The 19,072-nt window shown below is 37.7% G+C and overlaps 1 protein-coding gene across 2 annotated transcripts in view; it reads left to right on the top strand.

Annotated features, from left to right (window-relative positions):
* Window positions 1-19,072, top strand: part of RAPGEF5 (Rap guanine nucleotide exchange factor 5) — a 249,618-nt gene that overhangs the window by 41,133 nt on the left and 189,413 nt on the right. For both annotated transcript variants that reach the window (XM_017526967.2, XM_017526966.2), the window contains exons 3-5: window positions 862-968; window positions 6,670-6,791; window positions 8,264-8,432. In XM_017526967.2, the coding sequence (XP_017382456.1) occupies window positions 862-968; window positions 6,670-6,791; window positions 8,264-8,432 (398 nt within the window). The remainder of the gene's footprint in view (window positions 1-861; window positions 969-6,669; window positions 6,792-8,263; window positions 8,433-19,072) is intronic.

The raw sequence follows: 19,072 nt of genomic DNA, 5'->3' as shown, positions 1-19,072 counted from the left end.
ATATATATATATATATATATATATATAGTAGGTACATAAAAAGTTTACCAAGAAAAAAGTAAAACAATGTAGGCATGTACCCCTGATATATATTAATTTTCATTAACCTTAAGAAGACAGCTAATTTTCATTTAGCCCCCTTTGCTTGTGAAACAGCATTGTGCTTTGGAGAAAGGTGCTAGTTATAGAGAAGAAGGTAGTATTATAAAGTAGGACCTAGCTCCCTCTAGATCTAAGAACTACCCTTCTTCATCCTCCAAGAATCGGAGACTCATATGGGGGAATTAGAAGATTAAAAGAAGAAATTAAATGAAATTTTTATCTGATAGATGGAATCATGAAGTAGATGAAACCGGATGCTTGGAATTGGCTATGAACTCCGCAGGTGAATGAAGCTGAAGAGTAAAGCAGCCTGCTGTCAAATTGTGTCATGGTTCGAGATGTTCACTAGATAGGGAAGAAAATTATTTTTCCATCTTCCAAGACCTGTGTATGTTTGCATTCTCAATATGCAGACTTAATACACAATATAAATCCTTCAATTTGCTGTATTGGTATAAATATTGTATTTAAAAACAGTGGATGTTTTACACTGAAAATTTTGTATAAAAGAAAATTATTTATAATTGTAGTTAAATAAAGCAGGTTAGCATCTGGAGAGTAGTTATAGCTTAATACTGCAAGTGGACCAGCAGCTAAAATAAAATAATATAGTTATAGGCTTTATAGCTATCTTGGCTAAAATATGTCTCAGCCTTGCAAACTTGGCTATGATTTTATATATTAGTACGGTTTTGGTAGGTCACAAATTGTCACATTATTGTTTTCTATTTACAGTGACTGTTTGTCTTTTCCATTTAGATTTATGGAGAGAATTCTTCTTGTGCAGGAAGAGCATTGAGGAATATTATTATCGTTCAAGCAGCTGACCTGATAAAGGACAGAGTGAACCTCAAGGGGTTTTACAGGTAGCACAGTTTTCTAACACCTTGTCAGAAATTCTCTGTGAGAAAAAAAAAAACAAAAACCTGTGTTAACACTGTAACTTTGATCAAAGAGAGGTGGACAATATTAGTAGTAGGAGAGTTTGTTTGTTTTATTGAAGAAACTGGTGGTGACTTTTAATTAAACTTAGTCATGCATTTGTTTACAGTTAGATTCCTGTTCTGAGATTAGGGTACGGAATTTCCAGCCCCAAGTGTGGATGAGCTCCTAATACAGTCTCTGCTCTGCTTTCTCTGAGATGTGATATATTGCAGGAGGTGAGGGAATGGTGCTACATTAGGGACTTTAATAAATATAGGTCCGCTCTTCAGGGACCTTATTGAGGTTCTGAAAGAGATGGCAGGTGTCCACCTTGACAGAGGTATGAGAGTAAACAGGTGGGTAAATGGCCAGTTTTAAAGTACAGCTGGACCAAGGCATGGTCACTTTGAAAACTTAACGCGCATGTTTTCATTTTATGGAACTGTTTAAAGAAAAAAACCAAAAGTAATTTATTAGCCTTTTGTTTTGCCAGATCAAGACATTAAGCCACGCCAAATGATGCCAAAACTATGAAAGAAAACAAAAAGAAAAGCCACTACCATTTATCACTATTTTATTTCAAAGAAATGACCTGTAATACCCATCAAGAGTAGGAAGAATACTCAGAATTCATGACACTAAAAAAGTAGGAAGTTCTCAGAATAAAGGATATTCCTTAATGTTAAATAAACTTAGCTTTATGATAAATTCATTATAATATTCCTGTTTTTTTCTGTTTGCTGCAGATGGAAAAAATTTTATCATGGCTTGGGTTTTTGGGATAGTAATTCCCAGACTATTGGAATAAGACAGCCTCCTTTGTACTGAGGCATAATTTTGTATAGTAAAATGCACAAATCTTAAGTGTACAACTTGAACTTTTATTTATTACACATCTGTGTAATCATTATCCATTTAGTCACTATTCAGATGTAATGAATTTTCGCACCTCAGAAAGTTTCTTTATGCCTCTTTTCAGTCAGTAACCATTTCCTGCAACCACTTTTTAACATCACAGACTTCACAGAATCTATATTCTTCTGAGTCATGAATTGAGCAAAGACCGAAGTATGGAGTATAGGGAGAAACCACAGTGAATTAACACTTTAAGCATATTTAATCAATGACATTAGCATTTACATAGGTTTTGAAAACTATGCCACAGGCTAGACATGCCTATTCTGTTTACAAACAACGCTTTTGTATGTGTGGACTTGTGGAGCTTTCTAAAAAGCTCCCAGATCCACCCTTTTCCTCCCATTAAGGGTTCATAGCCCAAGGTCTGAGAACACAAGGTTAGAGCCCAGACCAAACAGGACAGGGAGTAAAAGGGCTGTGTTGGTTGGACGACTTCACATAGAAACTCACTTTAATAGAAATTCCATTTGACTCGGCAATCCCATTACTGGGTATATAGCCAAAGGATTATAAATCTTTCTGCTATAAGGACACATGCACACAAATGTTCATTGCAGCACTGTTTACAACAGCAAAGACCTGGAACCAACCCAAATGCCCATTGATGATAGACTGGACAGGGAAAATGTGGCACATATACACCATGGAATATTATGCAGCCATCAAAAACGATGAGTTTGTGTCCTTTGTAGGGACATGGATGAACCTGGAAACCATCATTCTCAGCAAACTGACACAAGAACAGAAAATCAAATGCCACATGTTCTCACTCATAGGTGGGTGTTGAACAGTGAGAACACATGGACACAGGGAAGGGAGCATCACATGCTGGGGTCTGTTCAGGGGAAACAGGGAGGAACAGCAGGGCGTGGGGAGTTGGGGAGAGAGCATGGGGAGAAATGCCAGATGTAGGTGATGGGGAGGAAGGCAGCAAATCACACTGCCATGTGTGTACCTATGCAACAATCTTGCATGTTCTTCACATGTACCCCAGAACCTAAAATGCAATGAAAAAAATAGATGATGGCATCACCTCTAGAAACATCTGACTTCTCCTTTTTTAAAAAACTAAATTTTTAGTTTTAAGTCTTTGAGTATAGCCATAAGCAAGCTCACAGGATTCATTTATTTACATCAGGCCATGTGTAAGATCAATCATTATTCTCATTTTTTTCCCTTTATTGTTTCTCCATAGATAGAGATTGAAAAAGGATTGGGAGATGCACATTAATCAGGTTCATGGAAAAAGAGCCATCTATCCAAATTAGAACAGATTTAGGATTTGATGGGAAGAGAATAGGGTGAGAGCATGTGTTTTCCTGTGATCCAGCCAGAACCAGCATTCTTTTATAATCTAAGGACTGGTTAATATTCTGGGTTTAAACATGAAGTGCTCTTGTGATTGTCTAGGGATGAATCATTTTCATTTGTCTGGTAGTAAATTGAAGTAAAGTATTCCCCATATACCACATGAGAACTCAATTTCAAAACTTTGAAGTGTTTTTTATTCACTTTGTACTGTAGGAAGAATCACACTGGTTTCTGAGACTCTGTTTCTTTTGCACAATAAGTCACTAAATACCATCACCTGATTTATATTTAAGATTCGTATCTGCATTACTCTGAATTAATTGCTAAAAATCTAACTAGAGACAGGAAGAGGCTAAGATAAATCAAATGTTCAGCTCCAGAGATTGGGTAAATTCCTGTTTTGTTAAGCAGTCATATGGGTTTCGAGCGAATCACTCCCTTATCACAATGTTCCTACCTAATATTGAAACTGGAGTTAGATCTGCATGTATTTGGAGCAGTTTCTAGATTGAGTACAAGACTGAAAATACACTGCGGGTAGGAACTGCTGTCTGTGTTTAGATTGCTCTGTTCCCACCATCTCTGTTTTCTTTCTCACTGCTTTCCCCTAAATCCTGTAGATTTAGGTATTTTGACCAGATTGTTGTAGGCAATTACAAGGCGTTAAATGCAGAGGCAATGCCGCCTCATTTTGTATGCTTTGGTGATGTTAATGATAGTGTTTACTCTTACCCCTAATGTTTGCCCTGGGGTTACCCCTAATGTTTGCCCTGGGGTAGGTGGATCCTTATATGTGATTTAAATCATAACTTGATAAAGTCAGTGGGGGGAATAGAAAGGGATCATGTGCAACAGAAACAGTAGCCTGCTGTGAGAGTGGGGCTCAGTTTTTAATTAATATTGTCATGACAATACTGTGTTGTAGCATATTGAGTCAGAGCCTTGCCTCCCCAAAACAGAGTGAGCCCTTCCCAATGAGAAGGGGAAGCTGGGAGATGGGGGCTTTGTTGTCACCAGCATCACCTGAGAGCCTGTTAGGAATGCAGAATCTGGCCGGATGTAGTGGCTCACGCCTGTAATCCCAGCACTTTGGGAGGCCAAGGCGGGTCGATCACCTGAGGTTAGGAGTTTGAGACCAGCCTGGCCAACATGGTGAAACCCTGGCTCTACTAAAAATACAAAAATTAGCTGAGCATGGTGGCAAGTGCCTGTAATCCCAGGTACTGGGAGGCTGAGTCAAGAGAATCACCTGAACTCTGGAAGCAGCGTTTGCACTGAGCCGAGATCACGCCGTTGCACTCAGGCCTGGACGACAAGAGTGAAACTCGGTCTCAAAAAAAAAAGGAATGTGGAATCATAGGTGCCACCCAGTCTTACTGTATCAGAATCTATACTTTAACAAAACCACCCAGGTGACTCCTAAGCAGAGTTTTGAGAAGCCCTGTTCTAAGAAGCTTCGTCCTTATCACCTGTGAACAAACAAGCAGCTATGTCCATTTGGCCACCTTTAGAGTTTGACAGTTTCGTTTGTTTAATAAATGTTTTATTGTGTGCTTTCATAGTCCAGGTAATGTCAGACACTCAGAGCAGGCTTAAGAGCTGCATTGTTTTGAGAGTATGAATTAAGGTGATACAGTGGTTAATCCATGAGATAAAAGTGCTTTCAAAGCCCTGAGATGCTGGCTAATTGGCAGAGGTGTTGAGGAATTAATTAGTTAATTAACTCTTTGAACCTTTAACATGAAAGGTATCCTATGGAATTAGAAGTTAATCTTGACTGTTTGGTATAATCGCCTGTTTTGTTACCATCTGTTTTCTCATTTTTCTCTCAAAAAACATCCATATATTTCACTGTTAATCTTTATGAGGTCTTATGCTAACATGTATCTGAACATGTCTAGAATTGGCCTAATTGCCTTAGAGTGTCTTTCAAATAGTGATACTTTACCAAATATATTCTAGCTTTTGATGAAAAGTTAGGATATTTGATCAAATATCTCAACAGAAAAGTTTACTACTTTATTTTTCTTCACCCCAGAAAATGTAGCACCCAGGGCAGTTCATATTGTTGGTTATGGAGTGATTCTAGGGTATTTGTAACTATGTAATCAAAAGAGACAGCAAAATAGGCAATATTTTTCTACTTTAGGAATACAAATACATGTTGGCATCTCTTGGTCCTTCAGTACTGCATATGAAGATAGTTATTATATGATACATTATTTTTAAAAAACATTTTGGCCAGGTGCATGGCTCACACCTGTAATCCCAGCAGTTTGGGCGGCTGAGACGGGTGGATCACTTGAGTTCAGGAATTTGAGACCATCCTAGGCAACATGGCAAAACCCAGCCTCTACGTAAAACAACAATTAGCCAGTGGAGAGTACCTGTATTCCCAGCTACTCAGGAGGCTTTGGTGAGAGGATCGCTCGTCTAGCGTGCAGAGCTTGACCCTGGGCAACAGAGCAAGACCGTGTCTCAAAAAAATATTTTTTCATGATCTTTTCTCATAAAGGAGGGTGAAATTTGATGAAATTTCTGCAAATGACAAAAAATTTCAGAATTTTTTTTCCCATGAGGCTCATACATATTTGAAAAATAGGCATGATGATACTACCTGTGATACCCAGGTTATGACTTTTTAAAAAAATATAGTTGTATGTTTTAAGGCAGATTACAAAAAATAATTTTTGGTGCATGGTTAGTGGAATCCAACACACATGGGTTTACAGTTAGGTGACCTAGGCTACTTAGCTAGTTATATTGATTATATTAAAAAGGTAAACAATCAAATTTATTGTTATTTGAGTAAATTTTAGTGTTCAATCATTGTTTGAAGAGTAGCAAACAAAACTCTATACCACTGACCATGGTCCCAATTTTGTCTAACCTTGGAATTATTTTGTTCTCAAAGGGAATAGATAAAAATCTGTAAAAGGTTGAACCAAAGTTTATCACCACCAACTTGAGGTGTGTAGTTTATCAAGGTAAAAGCATTATCTTTATATAAAAGGCTGCTAAATTTATTCCTTCATTTTTCAAGCAAATATATTTTGCGAACTTACTATGTATCGTGGACTGTTCTAATTGTTCGGATTTAATAGTGAGTTTAATATAAAGTTCCTGCTCTCCTGAAAATTATTCGCTAGTGGGAGAAGCAGATACTGTTCATTTGTAAAGAAGTATACTTACTAAATGTTTGGCAATTTGATGAAGAAATAGAGGAGAATTTGACTAAGGAAGTGGTATTTGAGCTTTAATCTGAAAGATGAATAAGAGGTATATGCCATTTATTCTTGGGTTGCTTGTTTAAAAAAAGCAAGCACATGAAAGATATTATTTATCTTTTTTATTTATTTATTGGCAAGTGAGTGTCAGCAATATCTTACTCTGAATGGCTTTGCTTTTGTTCAGGAGGAGCTGCGTTGGGTCAGAACTGGTAGACTGGCTTCTAGAACACTGTCCTTTTGTCCAGTGCAGATCTATGGCCATAGGAGTCTGGCAGCTCCTACTGGATATGGGAATTATGTTATCAGGTTAGTATTATGTCTTGAAAGCACAGCGTCATTATTTTATTAAGCTATCAGATGGAAATATACTTAATTTTCTAGAGGATGTTACAGTCTGGATGGAAATATTTTTGAAGATAAGTGTTTGTAAGCTCTCTTATTTTCTAAGTGACAGGTCATCTTTTGATTCACTTATTTCTGTTACACTTCTTGTAAAAATTATTAGGTACTTGCTGATTCATAGACTAATAATACCTGTAAGAGTCCTTCCTCTACCTCCTTTCTTCTGAAATCAATATGCTGCTTACACACTTTTTCAAAATCAGTGACATCTTTAGTTACTCTAAGTGCTAAGTGTGTGATTTATCTTGTTGCACTTAAGATAATCATCAGAAACTGATTTTATGAGTGGGATGTGTATGTATGCCATTTAAATTGGCTAAGTAATCAAGAACACGTAGAGATATGACCTATGAAAATTAGCTGTTTAAATGGAACAGAAAATAGATGTTAAATGGGAACTAAAATGGGTGACAGATATCTCTTTTCTTAGTTGAGCCCAGAGAATTGAAGGATTAGAAACTGAGCAATCTGTATTCTTTATTTAGATCAGTCTCTCAGCTTCTAGTTGGGCACTGAAAAGCCCTTTTTTCCTATTGGTAATAAATATCAAGGGCATACCCGTGGTCCTGTTGTGAAAGAATGGTACAGATAGGGACGTGGGTGTAATCTTCTTACATAGTCAATAATACCCAGCACCTAATACTCTTGTTTATAAAATTGGTTAACTGCCTTTGAGGAATGGAGGCATTATTAGCATACTTGATAGTTACAGGGTTTTGGTTAGCAAAACGTTTTGTACTAATGCTTTTTTGAAAAATCTCTAGCTCTTGATTCCTTTAAAACAGGGTTTCCCCACCTTGGCAGTATTGACATTTGGGTTAGATAATTCTTTGTGGTGAAGGGCTGTCCTGTGCATTATAGGATTTTTAGCAGCATCCCTTTATTCCCTCCAATACCAGTAGCACCCTGCCCAGCGAATGTGACAAACAAAAATGTCTAGACATTACCACACATCCCCTGGGGGAGGTACAGTCACCCTTGGTTGAGAACCATTGATCTAAAACTTGCCATTGTGTTGTATGTGTGTATCACTAAAGTAATTAAATGTACTAATTTGCTTTGGGACACTAAAAAAGATTTCTCCCCATCCTCCCTGAATTACTATTGATTTTATCTGCACCTGTCTCTGAAGCAGGAAAAATATGTACATGTGAATATGCTGGCCAAAGCTTCGAGTAGTAAAAATAGACTAGCCAGTAAGTCCTTTCCAATTCTATGGGATTATAAACATAAATGAGCTTAGAATGTATAATTATAATCTTAACCCTGATTTCTCCCTAATAATTGTTAGGGCTTTCAGTTTATCATTTGAATTATTACTCTCTCAGTAATATCCTTTAAAAAACTGATCTGTACATTTTTTTTGTTTCAAACAGTGGACCAACATCTATACTTTCAAGATACTTATGTTTTCTACCAGTTTTCCTCTGATGAATGTAGCTACTTGTACTGTGAATTTGAACGAGAAGAAGAATGGCAAAATGGTGTCAAGCTTTTATTGCAACTTGTGCCTCTCATTCCTTCTAGAGCTGGCATCTGTGAACTGTAAGTAGATGCTCTCTTGTGCCATTGTATTCTTACACAGACAACATTTATCATGTCCAGAGACTATATTCTGCTCTTTAAGATCACTATCTCATTTAAGAGGGAGTTACTGTCCCAATTTTTCAGATGCACATTTTGAAAGATAAATTGTGGAAAATTAAATCCAGCTAATAAATAGCTGGTATTCAAATCCCAGAAGTCCATGCCTCACCAGCTGTACCATGCAGCTTTTAAATTATCATCGTTATAGCGGTAGGTGATCTAAATTAGGATAAAACATATGATTGGGCTTAAGTTGAAATAAAATAATAACTCCATCCTCTTTGCTATCCAAGTCGTGACTTTCCTAAGAAAGAGCTCAACAGAATGTTTCTGAAAATAATCTAGAAGCAACATTTGGCAAATTAAAACACGTGAATCATTATCACATGAAGATACTGAATCACTATATGATTGAAATGAATTAAAATTAATTAGGGAAGGCTTGGGAACAGGACTTGATAAAAGAATTCATAGTTCTAAAATAAGCTATCACCTTGGATAAACAAAGGCATTCTGACATGCCTTTGTTTATCCAAGGTGATAGCTTATTTTAGAATTATCAGTTATGAGTTATGGATTCAAATTTCAGTTAAAAATTTTTACATATACAGAGCACTTCTGTTTCCAGAATACCTTCCCATATTGTTGACTCTTTCAGTTCTGGGATATTAGTAGACCCAACAGTAAGGTGTTTATGTCATAGATAAGAAAGTAGGTTCAGAGAGAAATACCTGTACAAACATAACAAGGGTAACTCTTACTAGTTAAAAAATGACGATTGTTGAGAAGGAGGCGGAGCAAGATGAGAGAATAGAAGGCTCCGCCAATTGTCCCCCAGGCAAGGACACTAATTTAACAACTGTCTACACCGAAAAAGACACTCTCACAAGAACCAAAAATTTGCTGTGGTTTATGCCTGTAATCCCAGCACTTTGGGAGGCCAAGGCGGGTGGATCACAATATAAGGAATTTGAGACCAGCCTGACCAACATGGTGAAACCCCATCTCTACTAAAAATACAAAAATTAGCTGGACATGGTGGCACACACCTGTAATCCCAGCTACTCAAAAGGCTGAGGCAGGAGAATTGCTTTAACTCAGGAGGCGGAGGTTGAAGTAAGCTGAGATTGTGCCACTGCATTCCAGCCTGGGCGACAGAGCAAGACTCCATCTCAAAAAAAAAAAAAAAAATGTGGTGAGCATGCATAATACCTGGTTTTAGTTCCATATTGCTGAAAGGAGCACTGAAGAGATGGAAAAAACAGTCCTGAATCACTGACACTACCTCACCCCACCATTTACACCAGCATTTACAATTGTCACAAATAAAATTAAATACCTAGGAACTAACCAAAGAAGTAAAAGATTTCTATAATGAAAATTTTAAAACACTGATATAAATTGTAAAAATATTTCATGTTCATGGATTAGAGTAATCAATATTGTTAAAATGTCCATACTATCCAAAGCAATCTACAGATTCAGTGCAATCCCAATCAAAATACCAATGGCATTCTTTCCAGAAATAGAAAAAAAAAATCTTAAAGTTTATGAGAAACCACAAAAGACCTGGACTAGCCAAGGCTGCCCTAAGCAAAAACAACAAAACTGGAGGAATCACTTTACCTGACTTCAAATTATGCTACAGAGCTATAGTAACCAAAACAGCATGGTAATTATATGAAAACAAACACATAGACCAATGGAACAGAATGGAGAACCAAGAAACAAACCCACACACCTACAGTGAACTCATTTTCAACAAGGTGCCAAGACATACACTGGGGAAAACAGTCTCCTTAGTAAATGGTGCTGGGAAAACTGGCTATCCATATGCAGAAGAATGAAACTTGACTCCTATCTCTTGCCATATATAAAAAACTAATCAAAATAGATTAAAGACTTTTAGAGCTCAAACTATGGAACTACTAGATTGGAGGAAATTTTCAGAAAATTGATCTGGGTAAAAATTTCTTGAGCAACACTCAGCAAGCACAGGCAACCAATGCAAAAATGGACAAATGAGATCACATCAAGTTAAAACTCTTCCTGCACAGCAAGGATACAGTGAACAGTGTGAAGAGACAACCCACAGAATGGGAGAAAATATTTGCAAGTTATCCATCTGGCAAGGGATTAATAGCCATAATATATAAGGAACTCAACTCTATAGGAAAAAATCTAATGATCTGATTTAAAAATGGGCAAAAGATCTGAATAGACATTTCTCAAAAAAGGGCATACAAATGACAGGTTTATGAAAAGGTGCTTAACACCACTGATCATCAGAGAGATGCAAATCAAAACTACAGTGAGATATCATTTCACCCCAGTTAAAATGGCGTATATTCAAAAGACAGTGTCTTATGTTCAAAAGACAGTAATAACAAATGCTGAGGAGGATGTGGAGAAAAGGGAACCCTTGGTCACTGTTGGTGGGAATGTAAATTAGTACAACCACTATGGAGAACAGTTTGAAGTTTCTCAGAAAAGTAAAAATTGAACTACCACAATATCCAACAGTCCCACTGCTGGGTATATTCCTGAAAGAAAGGTTATATATCAAAAAGATACCTGCACTTCCATATTTATTACATCACTGTCAACAATAACTAAGATTTGGAAGCAACCTCAGTGTCCATCAATAGATGAATGAATAAAGAAAATGTACATATACACAGTGGAGTACTATTCACCCTTAAAAAAGAATGAGAGCCAGTCATTTGCAGCAACATGGATGGAACTGGAGGGCATTATGTTGAATGATATAAGCCAAGCACAGAAAGACAAGCATTGCATGTTCTTATTTGTGGGGTTTAAAATGAAAACAATTGAACTCATGAACACAGTAGAAGGATGGTTACCAGAGTCTAGGAAGGGTAATTGGGGGTTAGTGAGGAAGTGGGGATGGTTAATGGGTACCAAAAAATAGTTAAAAAGAAGGAATAAGACCTACTCTTTGATAGCACAGCATGGTGACTGTGGTCAATAATAACCTAATTGTACATTTTTAAATAGCTTAAAGAGTGCAGTTGGATTTTTTCGTAACTCAAAGGATAAATGTTTGAGAAGATAGGTACCCCATTCTGCATGAGGTGCTTATTTCACACTGTATGCCTATATCGAAACATCTCATATATCCCATAAATATATATACCTACTATTTATACCCAGAAAAATAAAAAAAAGTAATATAAGAGAAAAAAATTAATAAAATCTATTAAATGACAATGCTGAGTAGTTAATATGGACTGTTTTTATGAGAATAAATAAGCTTCAGAATAATAATGAGACCATGCTAATAGAAAGGTTGATTGTAGAGAATGTATTTTATGTCAGGCACTGTGCTACATGCTTTATATTCATTATTTTACTTTCAGAAGAATAAGACAGGTACCATTATTATCTCTATTAAATAAGTGAGGAAATTAGGTACAGAGATTGGGTAACCTGTCCAAGGTCACACAAAGGTTTAGTGGAGTTTTGGTGTTTGAATCTGTGTGTGTCTGGCTCTAACAACTGTGCTTTTAACACCTGATATCATGTGTCCTTCCCCAGAAGTTATGGGGATCATTCTAGGACCCCTTTCTATAAAATTATAAACAGACTCTATAAAAGTGCCAGACCAAGCTCTGGTGAAATGATTATGGATTTCCCGTCACCACTGTCTATAAAGGGCCTTGCAATGGTAAAGCAGGATTCAGATATCATTCAATTAGTCTGACTGTAGGAAATGTCCTTTATTGTGATATGCTCTTAATATAGGTCAGAAGTATCCTGAGAAAAGTCAAGGAGCAGTTCAATAAACTTTAACAAGCTTCCTAAAAAGGAGTGGCATGTTTTGAAACCAGACATGGCTGTGGCTGGCTGTGACTGTTTGGGACTGGTGTTCTCCAGCAGCTCCCCTCAACCTTTCCTGTCCTGCACACAAGATGGAGGTGTGCATAACCCCATGGGCATGCCCAGATTCACAGGGACATAAGGGTTGTGGAAATAAACTTGCAAGCTGTCCTCGTGATTTAACTCCACTTCCTTCTCCCCGACTCAGAAAGCAAATTGGAATGCCAGTGAAATGACCTTGTTGTAGAGAAACCCAGAGTCTATTATAATTTCTAAAAATGAAAAGTTTTAAAATTTGCATCCTAATATTAACTCCAGATTACTTGCAGCCTTTTGTCACACTGATCACTATAAACACAAATCTTAGGCTCTGGACTTGAGAATTGCTATAGCATGCCATGTTTATCAGCAAGTTTTTTCTGTTGATGTGAATGTGTGCATTTGGGAACAGTGACTGACTCCTGCAAAAAAATTGTCATTGGGGACCTATGGGCCTGTCTGTTCTAAAGTAATAAATATATAAAGATAAAATTGTTGAACCATTGCAGTTCTCTTCTAGAGAGAGACAGTATATACCTTTTTTTCCTATACTAGAGTTACAAGCCAACGTTTATGTTATGGTAGAATGCTTTTGGCCTAATTTTGGAGTGCTAAGCTTTGGCTTATCTAGACTTGGAATAAACTATGATCAGAGAAAGATGTCCATGGATATTGTACTCATTCAGCTGCATTGTCACAATACTTCCTATGGTTGCACATGCATGATCCTATCCTATTCTTTTCACCCCTAGCCCACACCTCTTTACTTCCTCATGCCAGTGTGATACTCTTGCTCTTTCCTCTGCTCTTCTTGCCTTTTCCCAGTCAAACTCTTTTTGTTTTTTTGAGACAGAGTCTTTCTCTGTCACTCAGGCTGGAGTGCAGTGGCACAATCTCAGCTTACTGCAATCAAAACCTCCTTAGTTCAAGCGATTCTCCTGTCTCAGCTTCCCAAGCAGCTCGGAGTGCAGACCTATGCCATCACGCCCAGCTTTTTTTTTTTTTTTTTTGTATTTTTACTAGAGATAGGGTTTTACCATGTTGGCCAGGCTGGTCTCACACTCCTGACCTCAAGTGATCCTGCCTCGGACTCCCAAAGTGCTGGGATTACAGGTGTGAGCCACCACTCCCAGCCTTTTGTAGGCAAATTCTATCCGTCCCTCAGGGGGATGCCCAAGTCCTGCCTTGACCACAAAACTTCCCTGCTGTCTCCATGTTGATACTGCTTTCAGTAACTTAGTGCTCTTGCATTTTGTGTTAAAAACAATTCCATGCTTCCATGTCATTCTTAGTTCTATGTTGCTTCGTTTTTGTTTTATTCAAGTGCCCTCTTGATTCTTACTGTGTCCATTCATGTGCTGAAAACCCAATTTTGTGTGCTTTTTAATAACTTTTTTGATATTTAAAGGCTGCTGATATCTACCTGTGTGAGCCTATCTACATTAGGCCCCTCTAATTTGCTATCTTCTAAGTGTCTTCAAAATAATACAAGGAAACCATTTAATGTCTCTATGTAAAAACAATTTTATTCTATACAAATGCATTTCTAAAAATAAGAAAGGAATGGAGATTTTTCTCATTTAAAAAAGAATCTTTAAAGGAGGGGGGAAATGGAGCTGCTACAAGGTTTCTAAGCTTCTTTGAAAAAACAGAATTTCTATTTTATACAAAATAACTTTTATACCTAAACTGAATAGATAATTAGGGAAAAAAAAGTGACTGAATCGGTTGTCAAGGGTACTATCTCTGGGGAAAAAAGAACAGTCATGGTATCTCCTTCCAACGGAGAGCCAAATCAAGTTACCCAGAATGTACTGTTTCTAACTGTTTTATTTTAAGCAGAGAGTCAGGGAAGAATCAGTGAGGAATGATGAAATAACAGTGTAGGAAAAGGCAGCCTAATAATTCTTTTGGGACTAGTAAGATGCTTCTAACACTACCTTGTTTGGGCCTTTAGGCTGTGAGGGAGCTTGACAATTTTAATTCAGCTGTGGTTATAGCAGCTCCCAGCTTGCTAGGGGTACAAGTGGGTAGGGCTTTGAATAGACAAACTCTATGAAGCTTGAATGCATAAAACTGTATCCTACCACTTACACAACAGTTAACATTTATGCTGTGATTAAGACAGGACTGCTAAAATGTAACTCATATTACACTCAAATATGGAAAGAAAATGTAGCTTCTTTGTTTTTCTCTAAGTGATGTCATGTTTGTCTATATGAACCTCCATCCTGCTGAATGGCCAGAAAAAGGGGAGTGGGGAAGAAGCATCATTTAGTAAATTATTCTAATACAGGAATTTAAAACGTCTCTCTATTTTACTTTTTAGTGTTCTTTAGTAAAAGAGGCCAGTATTTGTATGTCTCCCTGTTTCTCAAGGTCGCCTCTGCGGGTACATGACGAGTGGCCTCGGCACCTTGACCTTGGCAGAGGAGGACAGGGAGAGGCTCTCCTGTCAAAGTAGGCATTTTCCCATCCTCATGGGTCTTGCGAGTGGATGGGTAGCCAGCCCCCTTGTGCCCCTGAAATATAACTGTTCTTGGCATTCTGTTGGCATTTGCTGTTGGAGCATGGGGCTGGTGTATGTTGGGTGTCTGTCTCAGCTTGATTAATGCCTGGTGGTCCCACCTGGCTGATTGGCCTTCCTAGAGGTCTGTTGGCATTGCTGATGCTCCTGAGGTCTGGTTGTGGCTCCCATAGACACCTTGTTCAGCCACATGGTTTCTGCTGAAACTGCTGCCTCTCCATCCTGACTGGGTAATATTACTGTGATGAAAAGATTTTGTCAAATATGTTGCCTGTCGCCACGTGGCTGACACTTCTGAAAAGTCTACAAATTTAGCTTCATATATATTTGTATTCGAGAGGGATTTACAAGATCGTTGAATTTGCTTCTATTAATGTTTAGGTGAGGAAGAGGAACAGGGAGCAGAGGGTCTGGGAAAAGACAACCACTTGTCACCAGCGCTCTGCAGAGTGACTTATGCACCAGTCATCTACTGATCTTAAACCTCGTGTAAAGTACTGTGTTTGGCCCTGCGAGGGATATGACGATATGTAAATAATGTAAGGCCTTCAGTGACTAACAGGGGTTGAGCTCAGTTCATACAGATAACAAGCTGGGAAGTCATGTGCCGCAAGTGATACCTGGGAGCTTATCACAAAGGTTCTGAAGCTGTGGAGAAAAAAACCAAAAATATTTTCTGATAAAAGAAAATATTTTGTACAGTTCATTTCTAACTTCATAAAAAATCTGTAATTACTGTGTGGAATATTCAGCTCTTCCTAACTATTGAAAGTTAGTTTTATGGCTGGGTGTAGTGGCTTACACCTGTAATCCTAGCAGTTTGGGAGGCCAAGATGGGTGGATTGCCTGAGCTCAGGAATTCAAGGCGAGCCTGGAGAACATGGTGAAACCCCATCTCTGCTAAAAATACCAAAAATTAGCCAGGCATGGCGGCTTTTACCTGTAATCCCAGCTACTTAGGAGGCTGAGACAGGAGAATCACTTGAACCTGGAGGTGGAGGTTGCAGTGAGCTGAGACCACACTATTGAATTCCAGCTCAAAAAAAAAAAAAGAAAATTAGTTTTATTATAGGTTATTCCTGTCTTTTGTGTTTTATACATTTTTATTATCTTATTACATTTAAGAATATAATTGATGTGCATATTTTCGGCCTGTCAACTCTTAATTTTTTTCCCCTGCAAACCTTGACTTTTTGGCTTCTTGTTTATGAGATGTTAACTATGGAAAGATAATCATGAATTCCATTGAAGAGGCTTATGAAGAATAACTTACTGATGGAGCTGCAGGTTCAGGCCAAGATGGAGTAAGTCTACTACAGCCTATCTCTTGTATTGATTACAGCTGAACCCTCTAGATAAAATACAAACAATAATTACCTGAGGCCTCTGAAAAGTAAATGAAAGCAGGCAGATTATGGAATGAAGTGAAACCCTGGCAGAGTGACCTACCAGGTGTGAGTTTTCCCTTTTTGTTGTTTCTTTTATTTCGCAACTTTGCCTCAAAGGCAGGCCCCAGCTAGAGTGGTGGGTCAGTGGTGGCGCAATAGTCAAAATCTCCAGTAGAAACCTCATCTTTTGGGTAACAAGAATCAGGAAAATGGGCCCCTGTGATTTTGAAGAATGTGATCGGGCAGGGAGGGTGAAGAAATCCTTTTCTTGAGTCTCCTTTTTTCTTACAGGTTTGTTCCAGGTTCAGAGCTCTGTGGTGGTGGTAGTGCAGGCAGGCAATAGACAAGGAGAAACCCTGTTTGTTTTTGGTCAGAACTGGGCAGAGGGGTCCCAGCTAGCCTGAGAGTGTAGGGGAATCCAGGAGAGGGGCGACCTAGAGAAGGGATTCATTAATTCTGTATATGAACTACACAAATGTGAGTTCACTCCTGAGCTGTACTTCTGTGGGACAGACCTAGATGCTATAGAAAAGGCACTGAAAACTGAACTGCCGTTGGAATCATTGAGGCTATATAGCATAGGTGAAGACTTCATGGCTGAAACACCAAAAGCATTGGCAACAAAAGCCAAAATAGACAAATGGAATCTACTTAAACTTAAAAGTTTCTGCACAGCCAAAGATGCTATCAATAGAGTGAACAAGAAACCAACAGAATAGGAAAAAATTTTGCAATCTACCCATCTGACAAAGGGCTAATATCCAGAATCTATGGAGAACTTAAACAAATTTACAAGAAAAAAACAACCCCATCAAAAAGTGGGTGAAGGATACGAACAGACACTTTTCAAAAGAAGACATTTATGCAGGCAGCAAACTTGAAAAAAAGCTCATTATCACTGGTCATTGGAGAAATGCCAATCAAAACTACATTGAGACAGCACCTCACACCAGTTAGAATGGCGATCATTAAAAAATCAGAGGCAACAGATGCTGGAGAGATGTGGATAAATAGGAATGCTTTTACACTGTTGGTGGGAGTGCAAATTAGTTCAACCATTGTGGAAGATAGTGTGGTGATTCCTTAAGAATCTAGAAATAGAAATACCATTTGACCCAGCAATTCCATTACCGGGTATATGCCCAAAGGATTATAAATCATTCTACTATAAAGACACATGTACGCATATGTTTACTGTGATGCTGTTTGCAATAGCTAGGACTCTGGTGCCCAAATGCCCATCAGTGATAGACTGGATCAAGAAAAGGTGGCACATATATACACCACGGAATACTATGCAGCCATAAAAAGGGATGAGTTCATGTCCTTTGCAGGGACCTGGATGAAACTGGAAACCATAATTCTCAGCAAACTGACACAAGAACAGGAAACCAAACATTGCACGTTCTCACTCCTAAGTGGGTTTTCAACAATGAGAACACACGGACCCAGGGAGGGAAACATCACACACTGGGGCCTGGGGGTGGGTAGAGGAGGAATAGCAGGGGTTGGGGGGTTTGGGGGATGAATAAATAAATCAGGAGAAATATGTAATGTAGATGACAGGGCGATGGATGCAGCAAACCACCACTATGGCATGTGTATACCTATGTAACAAACCTGCACTACCCAGAACTTAAAGTATAATTAAAAAATTAAATGGCCAGGATACAATACATATTTACTTGACACAAAATAACCAGAAAAATGTGACCATTTGTCAAAGGAAAAGCAATTAACGTCAACCCTGAGATGACTCAGATATTGAAATTATTAAAGACAACAGCTATTTTGATTATGCTCCATTAGGTAAACAAATTTCAAATGAACAGAAAGATGGAAGTTCTTAGTCAAATAGAAAATTAAAAATAAAGAACCAAATGTATAGAACTGAAAAATATATCTGAAATTAAAAATCTGTTAAATTGGCTCAATGGCAAAATAGAGGTGACCTGAAGATGGATTATAAATTATCCAGTGTGCAGGAAAAGAAAAACAAAACATTGAAAAAGATGAATAGTCTCAGGGACTTGGTGGACAGTGTTGTAAAGTCTAATACATGTTGGCGTCCCAGGAGAGGACAAAGAGATGGTGCAGAAAAACATTTAAAGAAATAATGGCCGAAAGCTTCCCAAATTCAGTGAGAAACAAATCTGTAGATTCAAGAGGTCCAGTGAACCCCAAACAGAGCACTCAGAGAAATGCACTCTTAAACACTTCATAAACAACTAAGAAACCAGTAATGAAAATATCTTAGAAGCAGCTAGACTAAAATGAGACGTTACTTACAGGAGGAGTAATTATTCAAATGATTAGTGGTTTTACATTAGAAACCACGGAGGCCAGAAGACAGCAGAAGAAAGTCTTTAAGATGGGGTGGGGTAGGAGAGAAAAGAACTGTCAATGTAAATAGTCTTTTAAAAGGGAGGTAAAATAGACATTCTCAGATGAAGGAAAGTTAACAGAATTTATTATTAGCTGACCTTTTTTAAAAGAAATCTAAAGGAAAATGTTCAGGTTGAATAGAAACAATATCAGAGGGAAAGTTGGAAATTCAGGAATAAAGGAAAAACTGTGTAAGTGGTAGATATTTAGATAAAAATCAAAGGTATTTTAATTTTAATTTTTAAAATATATATATGACTATTGAAAAGAAACATATTTGGTAGGCTTTTCAGTGTATGTAGATGTAATACATTTTATGACTAACAAAAGATAATTGGGGAAGGATAAAGAGGCATATGTAATTATTTAAAGGTAAAATGATATTTATAAAATCTATTTGGAAATCAGCATTCTTTGAA

This window comes from Cebus imitator, unplaced genomic scaffold (genome assembly GCF_001604975.1).
Source record: "Cebus imitator isolate Cc_AM_T3 unplaced genomic scaffold, Cebus_imitator-1.0 Scaffold45, whole genome shotgun sequence".
Classification (NCBI taxonomy): domain Eukaryota; kingdom Metazoa; phylum Chordata; class Mammalia; order Primates; family Cebidae; genus Cebus; species Cebus imitator.
This window is presented reverse-complemented; position numbering and strand designations above follow the sequence as displayed.